Raw genomic sequence first — 25534 nt, 5'->3', positions numbered from 1 at the left:
TCCTCGTGGGGGCCCAGAAATCTCTTTTGAGCATCAGACAGCACAGAGCTCCGAGGTGAGCAGCGGGCCTCTGTCCCCCTCTTCGGGGGGCCCTTGGATGGGACCTTGCTCTGGAAGGAGCCATGGACCTGTGGCTTTGGGCGCTTTACTTCCTTCCAGGTAAGTGCTCTGGAGAAACACCTTGGACGCCGTATGAGGAGTGAATTGGTCACAGGTAGGGGAGTGGCTCAGAGAAGGCAACAGCACCCCACTCCAGTACTCTTGCCTGGAAAATCCCATGGATGGAGGAGCCTGGTGGGCTGCAGTCCATGGGGTCGCGAAGAGTCGGAAACGAATGAGCGACTTCACTTTCACTTTTCACTTTCACGCATTGGAGAAGGAAATGGCAACCCATTCCAGACTCATTGCCTGGAGAATCCCAGGGACGGGGGAGCCTGGTGGGCTGCCATCTCTGGGGGTCGCACAGAGTCGGACACGACTGAAGCGACTTAGCAGCAGCAGCAGGGGAGTGGCTGGGTATCTCTGGCTCTGAAGCGTCTGGATGAATTTAGTTGTAAACCAGTACCTGGGGCAGGACAAGGGTGGAGGCCGTCCCAGCTCCCAGCTAGCACCCCTCTCTTCTCTCCAGACACTCCTCCTGAGCCCTAAGGTGTCGACTCACAGGCCGAAGGCGTCCCCTCTCCCAGGTGTCAGCCTGTTAATCTGGGATTTAAAAGCCTCCAATATTCTCTCTTCTACCTCTATATTCTTTCTTTGGTTCTTTTATCGCCTGAATTTTCAAAGTTCCAATCGAAGACTCCCTGGTCCATTTGGTAGGCCTGCTTCCCCAGGTAGCTCAAACGGTAAAGAATCTGCCTGCAATGCGGGAGATCTGGGTTCAATCCCTGGGTCGGGAAGATCCCCTGGAGAAGGAAATGGCAGCCCACTCCAGTATTCTTGCTTGGAGAATCCCGTGGACAGAGGAGCCTGATGGGCTGCAGTCCATGGGGTCACAAAGAGTTGGACACAACTGAGCGGCTAACACTTTTAATTCGTTTCCAGAGCTTCATATCTTGATTTACAGCCATCTCTTGGGCACCCCCACTTCCACATCTCATCAAGATCAAAAATACAACTGGCCTGACACATAACCTCAGATTTCTCACTGGTCACCACCTAAATCAGCTACTCTGTCTTCACTATCTATGATATCAGCTGCAAAATGCCAAAATAGCTTTTTACCCACCTCTCCCCTTTAACCCCCAATCAGACTTTGACCCAACTGATGGCCAATTCATGTAGTTTGTAGATTCACACTTACCAGGATAGGAAGAAATGGCAGCCTCTGCTAGAGACAGAACAGAGTGAAAAGAAAAGGAATACAGGAGCAGCTTTTAACTACCTCCCTACTTTCTGCAAGCCAACAGCCTGTGGCTCCAGATCCACCTTACTTCTTCTTGCCTCTGATCATAACATCATCCTTCCCAATGACCTTCCATGCCTCCTACTGCAAATTGAACCAAACTCCTGAAATACCAACTCCTTCCTTGGCCTCCGCCTTTACACGCTGAGCTTATCGTTCTCCCCAGGACTTTCCTAACCTCCAGCCAGCAGAGCTCCCTGAACGTGCGCTGGACTTCCCTGCCACCACGGCCTTGCTCCTGCTGCTCCTTCTGCCAGGAGTGCCCTACCCCCCACCTCCACCACTGATGGGGCCCTTCAAGCCCATCTCAACCTCCACCTCCTTCTCTACACTTTCCAGAGCCCCTTCTTTGGAACCTTAATATATTATTGATTCGGTGGTAAGTTTCTTGGGGGTCAGAGTAGTTGTTTATTCATACTTGCTTTCTTTGTGATGGCTGGAGTTTTGAAGAAAGGCAAATGTTTGAGTCAAATGTTGGAAGTCCCTGAAAGCCCAAAGGAATGAAGTTTTAATGAAATAGACTCTGTGACAGGTAGTAGGACATGGGTGAGCACAGCAGATGGTTAACCAAACTTAGGCCTGAGAGGGAAGAGGGACTGGGTGGACGTGGGAGATGTCTAGAAGTGAAGGGCACCCGAACTGTAGTCCAGCAGTCTGTCCAGAGCGCTATGACTCTTCTAGCCAGAAGGGTCCTTGCTCTGGGCTTTGTCCTTCTCCACTGGTGCCAGTCCCCATGGGGTGAGGAGTTCAAGACCCCAAAGGACATGCTTACCCCAAGCCCACATCCACACCCCCTCTGCTAGGCCTCAAATTCCCTGTCCAAATGACTCTGAATCCACCTTCAGTGACTCTGCAATGCTACCCTGGGTCTTCTATTCTAGAGTTATGTCTTGGCCTGTAAAAGTGGCTACAGGTGGATGTTTGGGAAGGAGATGGGGTTTATACATGCAAGCTGGGTCATTCACCAAGTATATGCCAGGACTGTTGTGGAGTGGGCAGGAGCTAGGGTTGAGAACTGAAGGGAGAGGGGCCAGAAGCTGGAGGCAGAAAACTTGGGGCCATTTTCCCCTGCACTGCATGTGTGAGAATGGACATCCAAGGAGAGCATAAATTTGTCAAGATGTTGGAGAGCCCCAGGGACAGAGGAGCCTGGCGGGCGACAGTCCATGGGGTTGCAAAGAGTCGGACACGACTGAGCAACTTAACAACAACAACAGTTTACTAGCTTGGTGATTAACTTTAAACTATTCAGACTATGATGAAAGTGAAAGTGAAGTCGCTCAGTCGTGTCCAACTCTTTTCGACCCCGTGGACTGTAGCCTACCAGGCTTCTCTGTCCATGGGATTCTCCAGGCAAGAATACTGGAGTGGGTTACCATTTCCTTCTCCAGGGGACCTTCCCGACCCAGGGATCAAACCCGGGTCTCCTACATTGGAGGCAGATGCTTTAACCTCTGAGCCACCAGGGAAGCCCAAGACTGTGATATTTAGGCCTTATTTGCATCCCTGCCCCAGGTCCTACAAATATGGGAGTGGCCCTGGTCCCAGAACCCAGTGCATGAGGCACAAACTACAGGCCACATCGCTTGGGGCCCCAGGTGGAGGCCCACAAAAGACAGCAGGATAGGAGGTCGGCTTTCAAACCTACCTATACCTTGACCTATAATAGTAAGAATGCACATGCTTGATGCTGTGACATAGGACAACAAACACACATCTAAAACTTACCCTTAATTCTTTAATATGAGGATGACTCTGGGGCTTCAGCACTTGAATGGATGTTGACGCTTTCTTCAGAGATAGGAAGAGCTTGTACAGGAACAGGTTTTGGAGGAGGAATCAAGAGGGTTTTTGTTTTTTTTTTTTTTTTTACCATTGTAAGTGTGAAATATATCTTAAATGTTTGAGTGAAGTCCAAGTGGAGGGATCCAAAAGGCAAGTCTGGAGCTCAGAGGTACAGACAAGGCTGGAGATCCACGAAGTGCTGAGATCTAGACAGAGTTGGCACTAAAAGGCATGGGAGTCCATGGGCTCTTGCGGGGAGACCGGGGGACAGAGAGGAGGACAGGCCCAGTGCCAGGCCCTGGGGTGGCCCAAAACTGGTGGAGAAGGAGCCATACATAAGGAAGGAGGCAAAGAAGTAAGTGAGGAGGAGAAGCAAGCGAACAGATAAGTAAGGAGATGGCAAAGGACAGCCATTGAGAGAATGATGTCAGGGAAGCCAGGAAAGCATTTCCGGGCAGGAAGGCTCTATCCCACCAAATGCTGCCAAGAGGATGAGGAAAAAAAGAAGACAAAGAAGTGACCAATGTGGCAACAAGGAAAGTTTTAGTGACCTTGATTGGAGCAGTATCCATGGAATATTGGAGACAAAATTCTGACAGATGTAGGTGGAAAAGGAATTAGGAGACGTGGAATTGGATTGCAGCTGAAGGGGAGCGGGAATGTCAGTGAGGGGTTGTCCAGTGTGGGCATCATCAGGGCATGTGTGTGAGCCATGTTAATGCTGGAAGAGAGGAACCACCGAGGCAGGCAGAGAAAGGCGGTGATTGCAGGAGAGAGGCTCTGTAGGAGGTGATGGGATGGACTCAGGATCCAGGGCAAAGGACTGGCTTTTGAGAGAAGACAGATACTCCATTCACAGCAACAGGACCAAGGCAGACAGCAGGCCTGGACACACACAAGTCAGTGTGTGCAGAAGTAGGAAGCCGCTTGGGATGTTTCTCATCTTTTTTTTTTTTAAGAGCCCTGCTCCATCTGATAAACATAAAGCTCTCAGGCAGGTCAGCTTCCTTCTTCCAGAGATCCTGCTGTGACTGGAGTTGATAGGGTCCTCATCACCTCTCCTGCCTAGAAAATCACCACCCTGCAGAATCCAGTCTATTCCCAGAGCACAGCCACAGCCAAGGCCTTGGGGCCTAAACCTTATTTTGTATTACGAAAACAAGATTTTTTTCCTATGTTTCAAACATATGCTGTGCTGTACTTAGTCCCTCAGTCATGTCTGACTCTTCACAACCCCATGAACTGTAGCCTGCCAGGCTCCTCTGTCCGTGGGGATTCTCCAGGCAAGAATACTGGAGTGGGTTGAGTGGGTTGCCATGCCCTCCTCCAGGGGATTTTCCCAAACCAGGGATGGAACTCAGGTCTTCCCCATTGCAGGCGGATTCATTACCAACTGAGCCACCAGGGAAGTCCAAGAATACTGGAGTGGGTAGCCTATACCTTCTCCAGGGGATCTTCCCAACCCAGGAATCGAACCAGGGTCTCCTGCATTGCAGTTGGATTCTTTACCAGCTGAGCTACCAGGGAAGCCCATTTCAAACATATATTTATATCCAATTACATGTTGAGAGTGACTTTTTATACCACATATATCCCTCTCCCCTACCATCATCACTGAAAATCAAATCACCGATTCAGAGATTAATGATACATCGCAGCTTCTCTAAAACATCAATATTAAACAGGTTGATTCCTTTATATGTACTTCTACTCCTCCCTTTCTTCCCTGGAATCACTTGGAAATGTAATCATAAGGCTCAAAATAGCAAAAATTCAAGGGCACCTGGGTTGCTTACCTAAAAATGAAGATTCATAAGCAGATATACTCACCCGTTCAAAGCAGATATAATCACCTTGCTGAAGGGCAGGACCAGGTCATCTGCATCTTAACAAGTTCCCCCACAGGAGTCTTACGTATACTGTGCTAAGTTCTAAACCTGGAGGTTGTATCTATCTTTTTTTCTATTTGGGAAGTCTGCTTGTGGTTAGAAGCTATTATGAACTCCAAGGAGAGTGGAATCTGGTCATTTTCACCTTGCCCATTAATGCTTCCCTGGGACCAGAACTCAGTGTACCCAGCAGCTTTCCTTGTGCTTCATCCATCCAAAGTTTGCCCACTAAGGATGTCCCAGTCAGTGCTGGTTGCTGTAACAAAGTGTCATAGATGTGGTTTCCACAATAGACATTTATTTCTCACAGTTCAGGAAACTAGAAGTCCTAGATCAGGGTGCTGGCAGATATGGTTTTCTGCGAGGGCCCTCTTCCTGGTTTGCAGAAGGCTACTATCTCCCTCTGTGCTCATGTGGTCTCCTGTGTAAATAGAATAAGGACACTGATCTCATTTTGAGGGCTGCAGCTTCATAACCTCATCTAACCCTGCTCCTGCTGCTACTGCTGCTAAGTCACTTCAGTCATGTCCGACTCTGTGTGACCCCAGAGACGGCAGCCCACCAGGCTCCCCCATCCCTGGGATTCTCCAGGCAAGAACACTGGAGTGGGTTGCCATTTCCTTCTCCAATGCATGAAAGTGAAAAGTGAAAGTGAAGTCACTCAGTCGTGTCCGACTCTTAGCGACCCCATGGACTGCAGCCCACCAGGCTCCTCCGTCCATGGGATTTTCCAGGCAACAGTACTGGAGTGGGGTGTCATCATCTAACCCTACCTACCTCCCAAGGCCCCACTCTGTAATACGGGAGCTTCAACACATGAGTTTTTGGGCAATACAAACATACAGTCTGTAACGTAGGATCTGGGCAAGCCAGAGGGTGACCAGCAGTACCCCACTGAATAGAGACAGGCCACTGGAGGCGTCTGCATGTGTCATGACCCATCTCTGCTCTGTCTTGCCTCTGCCCATTTTACAACACCTCACCCTTGAGAAAGCAGCCAGCATGCCCTTTTCTGGCTGAGTTGGTCTGAAAACGTTTGAATGCTCACTCTCAGTTGCCAGGCTTTGCACACAGGTGTGTGTGGTCCCTCTGGACCTACGGGGGATTCCCCCAGCCCCTTGGTTGGGTCTTTGCCCTTTGAATGGGTCGCCCTTCCATTGGCATGTTCCAGTCACAGGGCTGCCTCCCTCGTCTCAGTTTCCAGGGTGTTTAGCGCAGAGGTGGGTGATTCGCATGAGGGCTTTCACATCAGCTCACACGTGTCTGGTAGTGCCCTCTGCTTCTCCCTGCTGTGCTAACCAGCTGCACATCCAGATACTAATGAACTCCTGCGAACGCTCCCCTGCTAGCCCTTCTCTAGCCTCCTCCACCCTGTCTCATGCTCTCACGGTTGTTTCCTCCTCTCTCCAGATATCCCCATCCTTCCCTCCCCCTAGAATGTCCTCCTCAGCGCATCTAGAAGCCTGCAGCCCCACTTCTTCCCCTGACTCCTCGGAGCGATTCTAAATCTGTGCTCTGCAGATGAATTTCAGGAAGCTTGTGAACACCCCTCCCCTCCTCATGAACATGCTGTGTCCTCTCTCCTCTCTTAGGCTTTATGGGGCCAATTCTCATTGTCTAGAAGGGTTTCTCCTCCACCCCAGTCCCCCCAGCCTCACCCCAACACACACACTCCGTCCTCTGCATCATCTTCCCAGAAATATATGGACCCTTATTGGACCCACTTAGTTGACAATCATACCCTCTTCTCTAGCTTAGCCCCGCCTTCTCTCAACCATAAGCTTATTGATGTCAGGGACTCAGGAGCCACACCCTTCACTCCTCCCGGCTCCACACCAGCCCCAAGGCACAAACAAGGGGTGCACACATTCAAACACACTCCTGTTTCCCTCTGTATTCCCTCCTTCGGTGAGGATGACCATCATTCTCTTAGCCCTCCACACCCAATCCTTCAGGCCACAGCTTACACAGCCCTTCTCCCAGAAAGCCTTCCTCAAATTCCCCTCCGTGGCAGCCTGGATCAGGCACTCCGCTTGCTGCTTCCAAGGAGCCCTGTGTATTCACGCCATGGGATTTATTACACTTTGCTGTGGTGGCCATAGATTTGTTTCACTGAATAAGTGATTCTTTCTGTGAGGGAGGGATGGCAGCTAGCTTATCACATGAACGTGATTCAATAGATACTTGTTAATGATTGAATTAAAAAAAAAAACTGGAGGTGAAAGAGTTGTTTTGGTTGGATGGATCCAAGCAAAACAAAACTAGACAGGAAAACCTGTTGCAGTAAATTTCACCACGCCTCCAGGCAACACACTGAAGTCACTCAGGGGCCACGTGCTGGTTGGGGGCGCAGTTCACCATGGCACATGTCATGGCACATGACATTGTGACTAGATTCTCAGGAGGTTGGTGTCTGGGACCATAGAGGTTCAGGAGGAGAGCTACATGAAGGCTTGGGCTGGGGAGAGACTGAGCCTCGGGTGTAGAGTAGGGACGGACATAGAGCCAGACCAAGGAGGTTAACAGGGTTGAGGATGGAAAGAGGCTGTGGGTGCAGCTAGGGCTAGACATGAGGGAGGCGCAGGGCTGCTCACAGGGATGAAGCTGGATGCATGGATAGTATGAGGCTGCACTGGGGCCCAGGTTGGAAACAGGGCTGTGCTGGGGACGTGGCTGGGGATGGGGCTTCCTCTCACTAACTCCCTCTCCCTGCAGTAGTCGGAGCCCCGAAGGTCCTTCCAGAAGTAAAGATGGAGGGAATGCTGGGAGGATCCATTACCATCGAGTGCCCACTTCCTGAAACGCATGTGAGGATATATCTGTGCCGGACCATTGACGAGTCTGGAAGATGCACCACCGTGGTGTCCAGCAACAAATACGTCAGGGAGGAATTCAAGCACCGAGTCACGCTGGAGCAGTGTCCAGACAGGAATCTGTTCCTTGTGGTGATGACAGAGCTGACCAAGAATGACAGCGGGATCTATGCCTGTGGGGTGGGCGGGAACACAGACCGAGGCAAGACCCAGCAGATCACCCTGACTGTTCACAGCGGTAGGTGCCCCACTCGCTAGAGGCTGAGGACACCCAGGAAACGTTGCCCCTTGGGGAGGCGGGGCAAGCATGGGGCCGCAGCAGTCCCCACACCCTAACACTGCTGCCGTACCAGCTAGTCCAGCGGAAACTGGGATCCATGGGGCTGTAATCTCATAGAGTCAGTGAACTTCACGATCCACCAAATTTTCTATCCAAGCCGTGAGAAAGGAACAGGATCGGTGCGCCCCCGGGTGGTAACGTGCCCACCTTTCCCCCGGGTCACAAGCCAAGTGGGGGGTGGGCGTGAAATTGAGGAGAGGCTCTGAGACTGGAGGAAACTGGAAGCAAAAGGACATAAGCAGGCCCATAATTGGTCCCGTGAGAAATATCAGGGATAAATATACAGGAAAGACAATCATTTTTCAAGCCACAGTTGATGGCCAAATTTGTTACTTTATATGATCCTTTCCTTATTGCTCCAGAACCCCTCCTTTCTCCCTTCTTTCTCCGCTGACTTCCTCAGACATACACAGTACTCACTCAATAATCTAGATTCCTGACGGACTCTGATTTTGCAGAGAATGCCCACTGCGTCAGGGTGAAAGAGGATTTTTTTTCCAGGGAAGACCCCAGCTCAGTTACTTTTCCTCTCCTCTCATGGGCACCGTGTCCTCATCCCTTTATTGCCATCTACCCTGGCAATCTACCCTGAGTCAGCCTCAACTCACACCAGCAGTCTCTCCCCCGGGCCTCAGGCTGACGCTGGAGACCACCAATGGACTTCTCTTGCCTTTGGTAGTTTACGAGCCATCCTGGGAAGAAGAGCCGATGCCTGAGCCTCCAGCATGGTTTAATAGATTTCTACAAATGCACTTGCCTCCTTGGTTCCAGATGCCTGCACATGCCAGTTCTTTAACATTCATGTCCAAAGGTCAGTTCTCCGAAGCTAGGGCAGGGGAAGTGGGAGAAATTCTATGTTGTTGTGAAAGTGGACGAGGGGAATATGTGTTCAGTTCATGCAGTGGTTGGCAGAGCAGAGCTGAGTCTCACGTGTGTATTTCCCTATCTTGGAAGAGGGAACCTCCTTGAGATTTGCATTCCAAGGCTGTCAAGCCCATCCCTCAGCCACTTGGCACTAGTTGCAGTACTTACACATCACCACCAGGTGGGGCCGCGCATAATGAAGTTTATGCTCCATTCACAAAATCTAGCCCTTCTATGAATGACTTAGGAAACCAAGACTGGGCAGACATTTCCCAGCCAGAAGTCCTCCTGCCTTCTGCTCCCCATGTGGCTATCTTCCATTTGATGGCATACAGTAATTTAACAGCTGTATCTTGCGACAATAAGATTAATTATACTAATGATACTTTTACATTTCTATCACTTTTCTGTCTTGAATGCATTTTGACATACAATGTTTCTATCATATCCTCACATGTTCCCTGAGAGGTAGACACATTAATTGAATATTGTTACCCTAGAGGACTCTGCTGGCCCTTGAGAGGGGGATAATGTCACTGAGCTCATTACATACCCAAGGTTGTGACTGACAGGTGTGGAATGCGGGAGAATAGACAAACACATAGATATAATACAAGTCAGGGTGGGAACTGAACTACAGTCAAGGTTTTCTCCGTGGTTAAGAGGAGGGAAAGCTCTTCTGCCTGGGAAGTCAGGGAAGACTTCCTGTAGGAAATGGAGTTTGAAGCAAATATAGACAGAAGGGACTAGGTGTAGATGGCCTGTTCAGAAGGCATTTCAGGCAATGTGGATTGCAAGAACAAAGGTAGTCGACCTAAAAGGAAGGAATGTGTTCAGGAAAGAAATGGTTGACCCAAGGCTACCGGAGACCAGAGTGTGGATATGGAAAGTCACTTTGTCCTCCTCTGTCCTGCAGTAACCACACCAGCTCAAAGGACCAAGTCTCCTCGAGCACACCAGGCCTCCCCCAACCCCTCAGTCACCCACCGCCCCCGAGTTTTCAGGGCATCTTCAGTAGCAACTGCTGAGCCCACCATCTTTCTGCCAGCCATCACAACCTCAAAAACCTCAGCTCAGAAGGGGCTTCTCAGGCTCCAGACGGCCAGCTACAACCACCAAACCAGGCTTCACAGGCAGAGGTAAGATGCCTCCACCATTCGGACGGGGTAAAACTGGTCAAAGGAGACTAGAACTAGGAGATCCACCGAAATCTCCCTAAAATGTCTGCCAACAGAGACAATTCTTGGCTTTGTCTCTAGAAGTCACTGTGAAATACAGTATAGATATATTTATTATAGCTATACTAATGTTATGCCTATAACATTAACTCATTAGTCCTATTAACAAGTACACACATCAGTGCTCCAGCAGGAGATCTTGTAGAGATGAGATGAAGATCTTTCAGTCATTCAACATTTATGCAAATCTGTTTTGACGCTGCAGCTGCCGCTAAGTCGCTTCAGTCGTGTCCGACTCTGTGTAACCCCATAGACAGAAGCCCACGAGGCTCCCCCGTCCCTGGGATTCTCCAGGCAAGAACACTGGAGTGGGTTGCCATTTCCTTTTCCAATGCATGAAAGTGAAAAGTGAAAGTGGAGATGCTCAGTCATGTCCAACTCTTAGCGACCCCATGGACTGCAGCCTACCAGGCTCCTCCATCCATGGGATTTTCCAGGCAAGAGTACTGGAGTGGGATGCCATTGCCTTCTCCGGTTAACCATGTAGATCCTCCCCATAATTGTAGGAGTTTTCCTTTTAATAGATGAGAAGTTAATGTTTTATTGAGACTTAGCTCATCACTCCGATTGAGTTTAAATGACCCTAAGAAAAAACCTAAATCTATGGCCAGCCTCAGAGCAGGTATTTTTAATTGGCCAGGTGAGAGGATCCCATCTAGAATTATTATAAATAGATAGAACAGGACTGAACACTCATCTAAAACAAATTTCCTAGGGGGTATCCAATAAGAGCCCAAAAGAACAGAAATCCACCAAGGTAACCCAGAAGTAATAGGCACAGGTAATTGGCCACAACCCAACAATTGGATTGAGTTTTAAACTAGCATAGAATCATGCTATCATAGATGGCTCTGAGAGACTGCTCCTGTTTTGATGGGGAAGAACTAAATGAATATAAAATTAGCTACTAAACCATCAGTAATTTAAAAATTACTTTTGTGTGTTTCCTTTTACTCTTTCAACGTGGCTACTAGGAAATTTTAAGTTACCTGTCCGGCTCGGACTACATTTCTGTTGGCCAGCTCTCAATTAATGGATGGGGTGCAGCCCAGGAAAGTGCTGCTATCGACCACTAGGAGGCAGCATTAGAACAGATTCCAAAGAAAACCAGTCAGATCAGATCAGATCAGTCGCTCAGTCGAGTCTGACTCTTTGCGACCCCATGAATCGCAGCTCGCCAGGCCTCCCTGTCCATCACCAACTCCCGGAGTTCACTCAGACTCATGTAATACCTGCGAATTAATTTTTTGCCAAAGCAAATAGAACTAAGCTATTTGCTAGTTTAGTTTTAGCCAGAAACTAACCTGGCTTCCCAGGTGGCTCAGTGCTAAAGAATTGGCCAGCCAATGTAGGAGACAGGAGATGCAGGTTCTATTCCTGAGTCAGGAAGATCCCCTGGAGGACAAAATGGGAACCTGCTCCAGTATTCTTGCCTAGAAAATCCCATGGACAGAGGCGCCTGGTAGGCTACAGTCCATAGGGTTGCAAAGAGTCCATAGGGTTGCAAAGACTCAGACTCAACTGAGCAGTTAGGCACACACACAAGCAAAGGCAAACGTGAGCGAAGAAAGGCATTTCTGACATCATTTGGGCCTTACAATTAGGAAATTGAGCCCATGAGAGCAAAGTGGTTACAAACAGAACCAGGACTTCTGATTCCTAGTCTATTAAATCATAACAGCCTACTAGTGGAGAAGAATTCAATTAACTCAACCAACATGTTTTTAAATCCCCACTACATGCCAGGCATTGTGCTATGTCCTGAAGATGTAGAAAAGTTTAAAAACGTGATATCTAGGTGTTATTTTACGAATACTAGTCTTGACTGTGATAAGTGTTGTAACTGGTATGAACAGAGGAAGTGGTGACACAGAGAAACAGTTGATTCTAGTTTACCCCGACTGGAGAAGAAAATGAGGACTTATGTAATGGATAAGGAAAGCAAGATTTCAACATGTAGAGAAAATGGAGGGAAGACCTTCTAGCAAAGGGAGCACCATCCTGTCTTCCATAGTTATCAGAAACTAACTCATTTAAAATCTGCAATCATCTTGTGAAGAAACTGAGGTGCAGAGAGCTGGAAGTGGAACTGACCTTTGTTGATTGCTGCTTGGGTCAGCTACATTAAGGTCTTTATAGCCACTATTTTATTTCATCCTTAAACTGTTCTGTGAAACAGGTTTTACTGTAACCATTTACTGGGAAATGAGGCTCAGAGAAGTTAGGAAACTGATTCAAGATCACACAGCCAGGAAAAAGCTAAACTTGAAATTTAATCCAGGTTTCCTGACTCCATAGACAGGCCCTTTTGTGACAAGGGTGGGGTTGGGGGAGGTGGGTGGGGTGAGAATTCTGTTATCCAAGGGACAAACCTGTGAACTGCCTTCAAAAGTTGGCCCTTGGGGTGCTGCCTTAAGTCCCCCTCCGTTTCTTACCTCTCCTTCCTCTCCCCGCTCCTCCCCTGCTCAGAGCCTCCAACCAGGGCCCGGGCGCTGGGTCTGGGATGGAAGACCAAGGTGTCTTCGTCCTGATCCCCACCATCCTGGGTCTCATACTCCTGGCACTTCTGGGGCTGCTGGCAAAAAGGATCATTCAAAGACGGAAAGGTGAGTGAGTCAGGCCCAGTGACGGAGCTCCCAGAGAATCCAGCTCCCTCTGATCCCCCAGGGACACTCAGGACTTTGAATGAGCAGACTGAGTTTGAGGGGACTTGGGATGGGACTCGGTGGTCTGGACATGGGGATGGTGAGGGGTGCGGCCCGAACCCTGAAGTGGAGGGCCAGCCTGTGCCACTTTCGAGCGGAGCACCCTCAGGTCAGACGCTGCCAAACGGCGGGGAGGGGGCCGTCTTTAGTTTTCTGTAAGACTGGGCGAGTGCGGGCTTCTGACACCCTCCTTCCTCCTTCTGTCCCTGCGGCTTGGTCGAGAAGCTCTCTCCAGGCGGGTCCGCCGACTGGCCGTGAGGATGCGCACGCTGGACGCCTCCCAGCGGGCCCTGTCCCGGCGGCCGCGCGTGTCCCGGCGGCCGCGCACCCCGAGCAATATCTACAGCGCCTGCCCTCGGAGGCCCCGCGGCGTGGACGCGGCTGGTGAGCCGGCTGGCAGGCGGGAGGAGGGCAAGGCCGAGCGTGCAGGCAGGCAGCGGGGAGAACGTCGGCTTGTGGGGGCGCGAGGCGGGTCTGGGCGGTGGGGGGACGAGAGGGGTTGGGGGCGGGATGGGGCTGGAGGGGTGGGGAGGGTGGGGTGCGGGAGGAACGAGGCGGGGTGGGGGGCGGGGCTGGAGGGGTGGGGCTGGAGGCGTGGGGGTGGGGGTGGGGTGGGGGTCCTGGGGGACGAGGTGGAGGCGGGGGCGGGGCTGGCGCGCGAGCTGGAGCCGCAGAAACGGCGGCTTCATTTTCTAGATAAAGAAATGGAGGCTCAAAGAAAGGCAGTGAATTGCTCATTTGAGTGAATTTGTCCTTTGCTTTATGTCTTATATTATGTCAAAAAGACCTTCTTGGTTTCCTAGTCATTGATAGAAGAGCTAGATTTTGTGAATGGAGCATAAACTTCATTACGCGTGACACCGCATAATGTAATATCTGGCAATATCTGTGGGATCTTGTGGTGCTCTGACCTGGGGTGGGATGGGAGCAGGGTGGTGGGGGTTGGGGGAGTGGGAGCCGGGTGGAGGAGGTGGGGGCCGGGCCGGGGCCGGCGCACGAGCTGGAGCCGCAGAAACCGCGCGACGCACAGCGAGAGCCTGGAGACCCGCGCCTCCAGGCCAGCCGCGCACAGCCGGGCAGGGTCCACCGCCCGGGGGCTTCCCGCAGAGCTGGGGGTCGGGGGTGAGCCCTGGGCCCCGCCTTCATGCCGCCCTCCCCTTCCCCATCAGGTGGAGGGGCCGCATCGCCCCCAGTCCCCGGAGCGCCCGCAGCCTCCGCCCAGCCGCAGGTAAGCCCCGCCCGCCGCGGGTAAGCCCCGCCCCACTGCAGGTAAGTCCCGCCCCGCCTCTGATTGGCAGCTGCGGCTCGAAAGGGCGGCCCCAGACCTGGGCGTGGCCCCGCGCGCCGTTTGCGGAGGTTCGGCTTCTCGGGAGGGCGCGGGCTTTCCCAGCCGCTGCCGGTCCCTGCGTCCGAGAGTGAGTATCCGTTTCCTCCTTGGACGGTGCACGTAGACGGCTACCCAACAATTGTGGTAGACTTAGTTACTTGGCTTCTGGCCAAGCATTCCTCATGGGATAAATGGGAGCTTAAGAAGAGGATGCTAGATGTCGACTGGGAAGGGCTTTCCTGTGTAAGAGATTGAGTTTCCAGTAGGTCTTAAGAGGGTTACCCGGTTTCATCTGAGGAAGTACTTGATAGTAAGCCCTCTAAGATAAGAGGAGATTGTTTACTGAAGGCAATTAAGCCTGGCCAATGGCACCCCACTCCAGTACTCTTGCCTGGAAAATCCATGGATGGAGGAGCCTGGTAGGCTGCAGTCCATGGGGTCGCTAAGAGTCAGACATGACTGAGCGTCTTCACTTTCACTTTTTATTTTCATGCATTGGAGAAGGAAATGGCAACCCACTCCAGTGTTCTTGCCTAGAGAATCCCAGGGACGGGGAAGTCACGACTGAAGTGACTTAGCAGCAGCAGCAGAGACATAGATGGGCTTCCCTGGTGGCTCAGCTGGTAAAGAATCTGCCTTCAATGCAGAAGACCTGGGTTCAATCCCCTGGCTGGGAAGAACCCCTGGAGAAGGGAAAGGCTACCCACTCCAGTATTCTGGCCTAGAGAATTCCATGGACTGTACAGATAAGATTCAACACTTTGAGTGAGAAAGATTCCTCTTTAAATCTAGGTGTGGAGTAGGGAACTCATCTTTTTTTTCTCTCTCTCATCTTTCCGTTGATGAGCATTGGCAGGTGTATGAAAAAATGTTAAGCTATTCATCCTTCTTTGTCTTCCCCAATTAAGAAGAGAACATTTTATTCTCTAAAGCATCCACAGTAGCAGAAACATTATTGCTTCCGGAACCAGGAAAACTAAGTGTGGCAAATGTCCCTGATTTAATTAGGGTGTAGGCTAAGCTGATGCAGCAAACGCTAAACCCCAGGGCTTGCAAGATGGAAGCCTGTTTTCCTTGAAAGTGAAGACAGGGAGCCAGGAGGAGGTGGCCTGAGCCATGGGGTCATCCAGGGCTGCAGATGCCTTCTAACTGTTGTTCCACCATCCCCTGGAGTCTTTCCTCATCCGTGGTTGATGCTCAATCACTAACACCATGTATGCATCCGCACATGGGAGGGAGAAAGTTGCTTTTTTAAGACCAGGAGCCTGAAGTGTCACGTATCAGAGAACCACTGGGCACAGCTTAATCACATGGTCACACCTGCCTTCAGGGGGCACTGAGAACTGTATCCCTGTGGGTCTTGCTTAAAAGGGGAGAGTGATGCCTGGGAACAAGCAACAGCTCTGCCCCCATCAGGCCCAGCTTCTGGAGCTTGCCCTTGCTCAGCCCTGCTGGAGGAGTTCTCAGTAGCGTAGGTAGGCCCAGCAGTGCCCATCAACTCTACCCTTTGTTGCTCACTCGCTAAGTCACATCTGACTCTTTGTGACCCTATGCACTACAGCATGCCAGTCTTCCCTGTCCTTCACTATCTCCAGGAATTTGCTCAAACTCATATCCATTGAGTCCTTTTCTCTGAAACTGTTCTGTGACCACACATGGCCTCATGTGGGCCTGTCAGTTCAGTTCAGTTCAGTTCAGTCGCTCAGTCTTGTCCAGCTCTTTGCGACCCCATCAGTTGCAGCACGCCAGGCCTCCCTGTCCATCACCAACTCCCAGAGTTCACCCAAACTCATGTCCATCGAGTCAGTGATGCCATCCAGCCATCTCATCCTCTGTTGTCCCCTTCTCCTCCTGCCCCCAATCCCTCCCAGCATCACAGTCTTTTCCAGTGAGTCAACTCTTTGCATGAAGTGGCCAAAGTACTGGAGTTTCAGCTTTAGCATCATTCCTTCCAAAGAAATCCCAGGGCTGATCTCCTTCAGAATGGACTGGTTGGAGCTCCTTGCAGTCCAAGAGACTCTCAAGAGTCTTCTCCAACACCACAGTTCAGAAGCATCAATTCTTCAACGCTCAGCTTTCTTCACAGTCCAACTCTCACATCCATACATGACCACTGGAAAAACCATAGCCTTGACTAGACGGACCTTTGTTGGCAAAGTAATGACTCTGCTTTTCAATATGCTATCTAGGTACCTGTACCTTGCTTAAATTTTACCCTTCCTCCCTGCTTGAAATTCACACTCCTGCTATCAGGGATTAAAAAAAATCCTGATAAAACAAATTCACAACAAGGTGCCTCTGATAAATGACTGAGTAGTTTAAGCCTTCACAGGGAGCGACTTTTTAAAAATGGTTAAGTCAGATTAGTCTCAAATGATGAACCGTAACAGGCAGTGGGAGATACATTTTTGAAGCAAGCTGCTGCCCATTCCCTCTCTGGTAAAGTACAGAAAGGAACAGCTCCTTTCAGTGAGCACTTACTCAGTGCCTGCTCTGTTCAGGGGGCTGAGCTTCTAGTTCTCAGTGGTTGTGTTAAAAATATGTGACTCTCCCTGCTGCAGCCTTCCTGGGTGGATGTCACAATAGTTATGCCACACTGGGGTCATGCCATAGCCCTGCCGTCCGAGAACTGATCCATCCCGAAGGCAGATGATCCTAAAGTTTCTTTCCGGGGAAGTGGAGCTCCACACAGCTTGCTACCTTCCTCCCCTTCAACCGCCCACTACTTCCTGGAATGCACTGTCCCGTCACGTCACAGCCTCTCCAGGGAATGAAAGCCCTATGGAGGTGCAGAGGATGACTCATCCTCCTTCTGAATAATTCCCTGAGAAGATGCATATTTATTCCACAAGTCACATCATCTAATCCAGAGGGGGAACTCCTCTGGTGGCTGGTTCTCCTTCAGACCCATGCTTAGTCACATGATTTTTGTCTGAGCCCCATTTAAAACACTTCCTGCCGTATTAGATCTAAGTGTTTTCCAGTTATGTAGAGCGTGAGGCACCACCCTGAAAATCCCCAGGGCTGAGCCGCCTGATGGAGCTCAACCACCTCTGTGTTTTGCCTTCTGGAGGACAGCAACCACGCACACCCCAAGCCCCACCCCACCATTGCCCACTGTGGATACTACAGTCACCCTACCCAAACCCAGGGATGATCCTTTGGTCATTTCCAGGTACCTGAAATTCCCTGGCTCCATGTCCCATCTCTGAAGATCGACTGTGAATATGTAAGCTTCTGCCACCAACCTGCTGCCAAGGTGGAGGACACTGATTCCGATGACTACGTCAACGTTGCCTGCCTGACTCACCTCTCCAGCTGTGCCCCTGAGCCCAGACCTTGGTGTCAATGAGTCTTGCCTGTCTGCTGGCTCCCAACACCCACTCCATCTGTTTCAGAACCCTTGTTACCTCCCCACCTCAAGTCTCATCCCTGCCTGTTTGCCCTGAGCACTGATCAGTCTCCCCTCCTCCAGCTCTCCTTACACACTTTTGAACCCCCGTGGTTTTCAGGTGGCCTCTGGGAATGCAGAGCGTTTGCCCTGTTGCCACCTGCCTCCTCTCCAAGCCATGTGACAGGCTATGGACTGGCAGAGTCTTTTTGATCACAGGGTCCTTACTCCCCTGGCTCTAGACCACATGGCCTTGGACTGGAGTGGAGGCATAGCTGTTGCTTTGAAAGCCCTTCTCGAGCTTGAGTTCCCCACCAGCAGAAGGTACCTGGACTTCCCTGTGAAGACACACTTCAGCCCTGAGCTAGGAAGGGACCTTGGTATGAAACACCCCTGGCAACCTCTCTGCCCCAGTCTTAGGGCTAGCACTTACTAGTGATCTTCTGTTTGTCTGGAGTCCTGTGGTGACGGCAGTTTATTTGGATGTGATGAAGGGTTGTAAATTTTCAGAACCATCCTTGTTAGTCACACACGTGGATACCCTCTTTAGGTCTTCCTCCCTTGATCCACGTAAGTACCCTGACTCCAGCATTTTCTCTCTTTAAGAAATAGAATAGCTTTTGTTATCTATTTATCCTTGTTCTGTAGCCTAGTACTATCTTAGCCGTGGTCTATTTGAGCTATCCAAAGCCATTACAACTCTCTGCTTTCAGAAATACAGTCTGTTCCAGTCCAAGTGGCTTATGGCCAGGTGGGGAAGGACAGTGATCTGGGGTTCCTGGAGGGCCCATTGTTCTGCAAAAGCACTGACATCGTGGAAGAAGAGACTGCCCACATCCTATTCATCCTCCTAAGTGTTCTGAAGGAGGGTAGAGTTAGGCAGACATTGTATCTTTGGATTCAGAGCTGGAGACGAGAGAATGCCCAGTCTTGCTTTTAAGAAGGCCTTTCCCAGACACACAACTCAGCCTCACGGGGCACTGGTCCAGTGCTAGAAAGCAGAGGCTCCCGAGGTCCCTGCCTTATGAGCAGGGAGTGCCCTCACAGGTGGGACTGTGCGTCCAGGCATGAGGACACCAGCCACAGTGTCAGCCTGACTCCAGCCCCCAAGGCAGGCGACAAAGGCGGATGAGCAGGATCAGAAAGAGCACCCGAGGGACGGGGCTGGTGGGAGCGGGTGGGAAGGGCTGACGGGAGAGGCGAGAGGTGGTGCTGACGGGGAGTCTGCTTTGTGCTGGGCACCCTCTGTGCTCTGTCTTTCACCATTTACATTCCAACCAGTGCTCTCACCTCACCCAGCGCTCTGTTCCTGCAGATGTCGTGACCATGTGATTTCCATGCCCTGAGGCTCAACTCCATATCCCAGCATCCCTCATTGTTCCTCAGCAATTCAAAGACAGGTTTTAAAAATCCAATTTATTAAGCATTTCCTGAGCATTCCCATCCACTAACCCCACACAGTGGCGAGGATTGTGGGGGGAAACAGAGAAACGTGAAGAGGGCAACTCCAAAAGACAGTTTCACTGAAACTTCACTGAAATAGAAGTTTCAGTCTGACAAATAAATATGGCATCAGTTAAAACACTGATGGGAATTGAATAGAGTTGTAATAAATATAGGAATCTGCTTTGTAGATTATTCACAGCATCCAAGGGAACCTTCCATGACTGTTGTTATGGTCACTTAAAGAATGAAGTTGTAAGCTGGGGCCAAGAACAGGACCCATGGTCAAGAGTGTGAAGTGCCCAGAGGACATGAGGGGAAGGGACCTTCGTCTGAAATGACACGGAGAAGAAGGAGGGTATCCTGGTCTAGGCCTTCAGAGCTGGTAGAATTTCTCCATCCAGCTCAAGAGAATGTCCATTTCTCCAAAGGCTTTGGTCACAGCTGCTTCTCTGTCCAACTAAAGGGAAAGGAAAGTTGAAGACCTGCCGTGTTAGCCACAGGAACAGGTTTCCTTCTGACCCCTGAACCTGGTGCGACTGTAGATCACAGGCTGTGACCCCTTTAGGATGGCCTCTGACAAAGTCACCACCCATCAGTTCTCTGTGTGCGCTGTCTGCTTTGGAGGCAAGGACAGATGGGTTGGTGAGTGGCCGCAGATAAGGAGCAAGGGAAAAACATCATGAGTCCCTGACAATAAGCATCAGAATCCCTGTGCAGGGTGGATTCCATCCACCTGAGACCACTGTGCAGATGAGGAAATTGAGACCTGGGTGGTCCCTTTCCCTAGTATGTTATTGCTCTTCACCATTTGTTTATAAACTGGAATATCTATTCCTCAAAAAATGATCGAAATTGGATTGTCTTGGGGAGGGAGCTGGGGATGAAACTGGAATTTTCTTTGTTGTCTTAGTTTAGGAAAAGACAACATAATTCTTTTTTCACAAACTCGACCCTTTGAGCATCCTGGAAAATACTGCAGATTTGTGTTGGGGTTGGGGATTCTCCCTTCTTTCTCCCTCACTTTTGACTCACCAATTGCCCACCTCAGGTACCCATAAAGCTCTCACTTTGGAATGTCCTTGGTAGTGAAATCATCTTGTAGGGAAATAGAATAGCATTTTAACTTGAAAACTGGCAGAAAAATTGGCCATGTCACTTGCAGTGTTTATGCAAAGTATATGGTAACTAACGCAGCTATAGTATAGCTATGCTCCTGCTAAGTCAGGTGGCTCAGGGCGAGCTGGATGGAGTCCCCTACGTTGAATTCTACACCAGGTCCCTAAGGTACCCTCGTGTGACAGTTCAGGGTAGTCTGCTTCCAGATGGGCAACTCTCAGTTCCCAGCCTTGATTACCTGTTTAAATGCTTGGTAGAACAGCAAAAATCGCCTGCGTGCACTCTTACGGGTGGAAAACATCTTTTCCTGCTGGATAACAGAGAAAGAAAATCGTGCCAAGTGTCAGGTAGGAGCAGAGATGCCTTCTCCCACTCTTTCCTAGTAATGCCAGAAAGACTCCCAAGGCCTAAGAGGGCACCTCCAAATCTCACATCCCCAGGGCAGCCAATGCTGACCTCCCACCGTGCAGCAGATACTGCCTCCTTTCATACTCACAGTAGTCTTGCCAGGTAGAGGTGATTATCAGCACTTTATAGATAAGAAAACCAAAGCCCAAAGCGATTGACCACTTTCGGGGTTTTGTTTTTGTTTTGTTTTGGTCTCCCAATTTCTCTCTCAAAGGTGTTTTAAATAAATAAGATTGATTATTTGCACAAAAAAAAAAAAAGAGAGAGAGAAAGAGAGATTGACCACTTTGCAAATGGACACCCAGTCTGTTAGACTTGGACTTAACCCAGCACTGCTGGTGTCCAGAGCCTGTGCCCCGTTCCATGACACCTGCAGCTCCCTGTCACGGAATAAAAGCCAGGGCCAGATAAGGGAAGAGGAGTCTTCTGAAAACACAGCATCTCCTGTGGACCTCTGTCCCAACTTTGTTCTACTCACACTGGCTTGCAGTTTTGACACGAGGACAAAGAAGTTGTTGGCCAGAGTAGAGAATGGCTTCAGGATCCCGAATTCAACAGCCTTGTCATGGTAGTTTTTGAAGACAGTGTTCACGTAGAACCTCAGCAGGGCATGGATGAGGTGGCAGCTCTCAGTCTCCTAGGGGGTGGCAGGGTCACTGCCAAGCCCGGCCTCTGCCCACTCTGACCCTGATGAACCACCCACGTGGTGCACAGGGCAAGATAAGCACAAGTGGAGGCAGGGATCCTCCAGGAGATGGGGCTCTGAAGCGTTGGGTCTTACGCTTCAGAGCCCCTTTGGACATCTTTGTTTGACCAGAGGACCCACAGGCCTAGAAAGGAAGGGCTCATCCGGGGTCCCACAGCCAGTGAGTGGCAGGCCCAGGCCTGGCGCCCAGGACTCCCGCCTCCCATGTGGTTAGATTTCTTTCTTCTCCAGCCCATGACCTCTCTAATAGCTCTGGGCAGTGATGGGCCTTGAAAAGCACCACCTCTTGGTTAGCTGAGCTTTGGCAGGGAAAAGGTTTAGAAGGAGAAATGAAGAGAGAGAAAACTAGTGTCCATGAAGGCAGGAATTGCACCCTGGGCCCCTGAGGCGCCACAGAAGGGAGCTTGGCATCCCTCAGGGGTCAGAGCTTGGTGGTTTTTACTCACTGCCTAGATGGGTGAGAAGAAAGTGGGGGCATGGAAGAGGCCCAGGCAGACGGCTCTGGGCCAATGAGAGCAGAAGAGAAATCCAGATTGATGGAGACTGGCTAAATGGAGACAGATATTTACAAGCCTCAGTCCCCGCCCTCTCCTCAGGTCCTGTATTCACATACCCTGGGTACTGAGGAGACCAGCCCAGGTGTTCCTCCTCCAGCTCACCACCCAGCCCTTACCTGTGCAGGCGCAGCCCGGGACAGAAGTGAAGTCTTCTATCAGCCTCCCCTGGAGCACCCCTCAGCCTCACCCTCAGGAGACCAGCCACCCAGAGGAGACAACACCCTTCCCCCACGTCTGATTACCGAGACGTTCTGCAGAACCTCTTTCCGCAGCAGCCGGACACTCGTGATGTTATCTTGAGCTTGCTTGGGGAACAGAAAGGACAGATGTCTCCAGGTTGGAGGTCAACATAGAAGCCAACCTTGCAAGTACATGCTGCTTGCCCAGACCCTTCAGTCTATCTAGTCTGCGTGACCTCAGAAGCCACAGGGGGGACGCAGGGAGGGCCATGCTGAGCTGGCTCCTGGCGGGAGGTACAAGGTTTCAGCTTCAGAAAATCATGAATCCTGGCCTCCCGGGGGCAGATGGAATCTTAGGCGTTCTCAGAGCTTTGATAAAGGACTTTGGTCCTTTGATTCCTTTGGTCACTTGAAGCATGAAGAAATATGCCCATTTTAAGAACCACTAGGATTCTTACACTAGGATGTTACCCCCACCTTCCATGGAGAGTCGGGGAGGCTGCACCTCAAGGCTTCCCCTGCAGCCCGCCACTTCTTGGGTTTCCAGCCAAAGAATCCTTGATTCTTTGTCCTACCTCCTCATTGTGCAAATAAGGAAACTGATAGCATAGGAGTGGGGGAAGGCTGCTGTATGGATTGGTTTCAAGGTCAAGATCACACAGAGGTGTCCTGTCCCAGTCCAGCACCCTCCTCTCTCCCCAGACTGCCTTGTCAAGCTCCTTCATTCTGCCTTGCATCTGGATTGTCCTTTAAGGAGTACGTGTCACAGGATGCATTAACCGTTCTTTCCCAACTCAGAATTAAACATTCTTTCAATCTTGAGTCAAGGCCTCAGCAGGTGGGAACAAACTAGGAGGAGCTGGCAAAGCAGTAGGTGAAAACTCTGGTGGGTCTCAAAGGATTCCCCGTGACTTCCCGTGGGTGAAGGCTTATGTAACCCTGGGACAGAGATGAAGTGCAAATGAATCAGGCTTCCTTCTTATTCCTCATGGGCTGTGTTTCTTTTCCTATGGATTGGCCACATCTTTCTGAGCCTCAGTTTCATTGAGTGCAGAAGGAAATGTGGACCCACAATATCTCTGACTTCACTAAGCTCCTAGGTAGGAACATGATTAGCAAGCTGCAAAGGGCTCCATAATCATCAAATATTTTCCTTTGCCCAGAATCACCTCCCTCCATGGCTGGGTCCAGAACAACACTTCACTCACCACAATGTCCTTCATGGCCCAGAAGGCCTGCCACAGTTTCTGGAGAACTACTCCTTCTACCCGGCAGGGCCCAAACTGGAACTCTTGGCCCCGGACCCAAGGCCCCGGGCTCCAGAGAAGCAGCATCAGACTCAAGCAGGGAAGAGCAGCCACGTGCATAGAAGAGTTCATCTGCAGCAAAGAAGGTCCAGGAGGATCCTGCTGGGGGAAGGGAGCACCCCTGTAAGGGAGGATCCTGCTGGGGGAAGGGGGCACTCCTGTGAGGGAGGATCCTGCTGGGGGAAGGGGAGTACCCCTGTAAGGGAGGATCCTGCTGGGGGAAGGGGGCACCCCTGTGAGGGAGCATCCTGCTGGGGTAAGGAGGCAGCCCTGTGAGCAAGGCCCTCAGCCTCAGGCATGGTCCCCCTGGAGTAAGGCTCCTTGCCTCTGCCGCAGCCAGCCTTGGGGACACACAGATGCAAAACCTGAAACCAGGGTGCGTTCCTGGTGTTAGAACAGTTCAAACGTGTGGCCTTGCCAGGGTGCCCTGGGCGAGGCAACGGTTTTTCGGCCCCGAGGGCCTTTCTGCCCCTCAGTCTTACTCCCAGTGGTCTGGCTATCCCTGCTACCTCCTCCCTCAGCACTCCCCTCTGCATCACACACACACACACACACACACACACACACACACCCCTGCCCCACCTTCCCTGCTCCGTTACAGTCCTCTCTAGCCAACAGCCCACCCACCAGTCAGAATTTGACCAAGAAAAATGAAGAAACGGGTAGTTATAATGTGCCAAAGAACACACACAAGGATCTCAGACTCGGCAGAACACATTCGCCGATCTGAGTTCTGCCCTCAAGTCACCGGACACACATGGGCAGGTCTTTCTTCCCTCCCCCCGGAGAAGGCCACCTCTGACTCCCATCACCATCCAGAGGCGCTGCGGGTTTAATCCTGGCCCACAGGGACGGGCGAGCTGGTACGCACACTCACTCTGCCACCTCAGCTGACCGACTCACTCTTGACGCTAGGAAGTAATGTTTCAGGTGACTGAACAAGAGGAGGGATCAGGAGGACTCACATGAATCACCTCTAAAGCCTTCCACTGCATGACTGTGTGAAGAGCCGCAAGCTAGAGGCAGGGAATCCCCTTGTCTGTCTGTCATAACTGTATGCAGAGATTGCTTCTCCATGACTCCTTGGCCCTTTGCTTCTCTTCTTGCTTCTTTCCTCAGAGCTCGGTCCCGCCCTTGCTTACTCCAGGCCCTGGTCTCGCACCTGAGGACGCTTGGTCTTCCACCCCTCAGCTGGGCGGGAAGCCAGGAGAAGGTCTGTCTCCCCAGTGCCTGCCAACTCGCGAGCCAGAGGAGCAGGCCTGGGGCCAGCACGCGTTGTCCTGTCATGCAGCTCTGAGCTCCAGCCTCTCCCTCAGAGTCTTCCTGGTCCCTTCTTTCCAATGCCACCGGCTCTTCAGCCTCTTGCAAATTCACCTGTGGGCTTCATAATCCTCCTAGCCTTCCTCTCCTCCAGCCTAAACTCTTCCGATGTTAAACCCAAGAGAGCAGCTCCTCCTCATGGCGTATCTCACCCTTTACATAAACGCTGACAAAGTTCGCCTCTGTGTCCCCCCAGCCCCTATGCTCAGTCGGGCGGCAGTCGGTCTAAGGCTTCAAAGCCAAGTACTCGGGAATCTCCCATCACTCACCTCGGGCCCTGGAAGGGATGCTTGAGGGCTTGCTGGTTGGTGGTGGCTGGTTCCTTTCGTAGAGGAAGAAAGTTGGGCAGGCGTCCACACACACACACCATGCACCAACCAGGGGTGTAACAGTGGATGGAAGGCTCTTGTTCCAGCTGTGGAAGTTGTTTCCAAAGTAAAGGTGTGCAGGCAAGCCAGGCTTTGTGGAGCTTCATATACATGGGGGCTGTGGGGGAGGAGCAGGGGAGGCAGAGGGAGGTGGAGAAAGGGAAACCGGTCATGCTTTCCCAGAGAATGACGTCACTGCTAGTCAACCTTCACTCTAGACAGTGGGGCCATGGGGGAAGCAGCCCCTGGGTGCGGTGAGCGCTGGGTCTGAGTTCCAGCTCTGCCACTGGCAGCGTGACAGGGGCAGGTCATCTAGCTACCTCGAACCTCAGTTTCTACATCCATAAAGTTAAAACAAGCAAGCAAGCAAACA

The 25534-nt window shown here is 51.1% G+C and overlaps 2 protein-coding genes across 2 annotated transcripts; one reads left to right on the top strand and one right to left on the bottom strand.

The window, feature by feature from the left end:
* FCMR (Fc mu receptor) lies at window positions 1-22950 on the top strand. The gene is made up of 8 exons (XM_070384594.1): window positions 1-159; window positions 7792-8127; window positions 8909-9040; window positions 10010-10232; window positions 12801-12937; window positions 13262-13420; window positions 14206-14264; window positions 17539-22950. Exons 1-8 carry the CDS (start codon window positions 123-125, stop codon window positions 17713-17715), a joined length of 1260 nt encoding a protein of 419 aa, XP_070240695.1. The 5' UTR covers window positions 1-122; the 3' UTR covers window positions 17716-22950.
* Window positions 19567-25163, bottom strand: IL24 (interleukin 24). Its single transcript, XM_070384786.1, has 6 exons — window positions 25063-25163; window positions 23375-23609; window positions 22230-22292; window positions 21203-21361; window positions 20555-20626; window positions 19567-19657 (listed from the first exon to the last, which is right to left on the bottom strand). Exons 1-6 carry the CDS (start codon window positions 25161-25163, stop codon window positions 19574-19576), a joined length of 714 nt encoding a protein of 237 aa, XP_070240887.1. The 3' UTR covers window positions 19567-19573.
* Between the last annotated feature and the right edge of the window lie 371 nt (window positions 25164-25534).

This window comes from Bos mutus, chromosome 16, assembly GCF_027580195.1.
Source record: "Bos mutus isolate GX-2022 chromosome 16, NWIPB_WYAK_1.1, whole genome shotgun sequence".
NCBI lineage: Eukaryota > Metazoa > Chordata > Mammalia > Artiodactyla > Bovidae > Bos > Bos mutus.
Note: the sequence above shows the minus strand (reverse complement) of the source record. Positions and strands in the feature narration are given on the sequence as shown.

Coding starts and splice junctions, on each gene's coding strand:
- IL24 (XM_070384786.1), bottom strand. CDS start 25,163: ATGGTGTGTGTGTGTGGACGCCTGCCCAACTTTCTTCCTCTACGAAAG. Junction 20,627..21,202: donor TGTCAAAACTGCAAGCCAGT/GTGAGTAGAACA, acceptor TCTGTTATCCAG/CAGGAAAAGATGTTTTCCAC. Junction 19,658..20,554: donor TCTACCAAGCATTTAAACAG/GTAATCAAGGCT, acceptor CTTTCCCTTTAG/TTGGACAGAGAAGCAGCTGT.
- FCMR (XM_070384594.1), top strand. CDS start 123: ATGGACCTGTGGCTTTGGGCGCTTTACTTCCTTCCAG. Junction 160..7,791: donor GGCGCTTTACTTCCTTCCAG/GTAAGTGCTCTG, acceptor CTCTCCCTGCAG/TAGTCGGAGCCCCGAAGGTC. Junction 8,128..8,908: donor CACCCTGACTGTTCACAGCG/GTAGGTGCCCCA, acceptor TGCCTTTGGTAG/TTTACGAGCCATCCTGGGAA.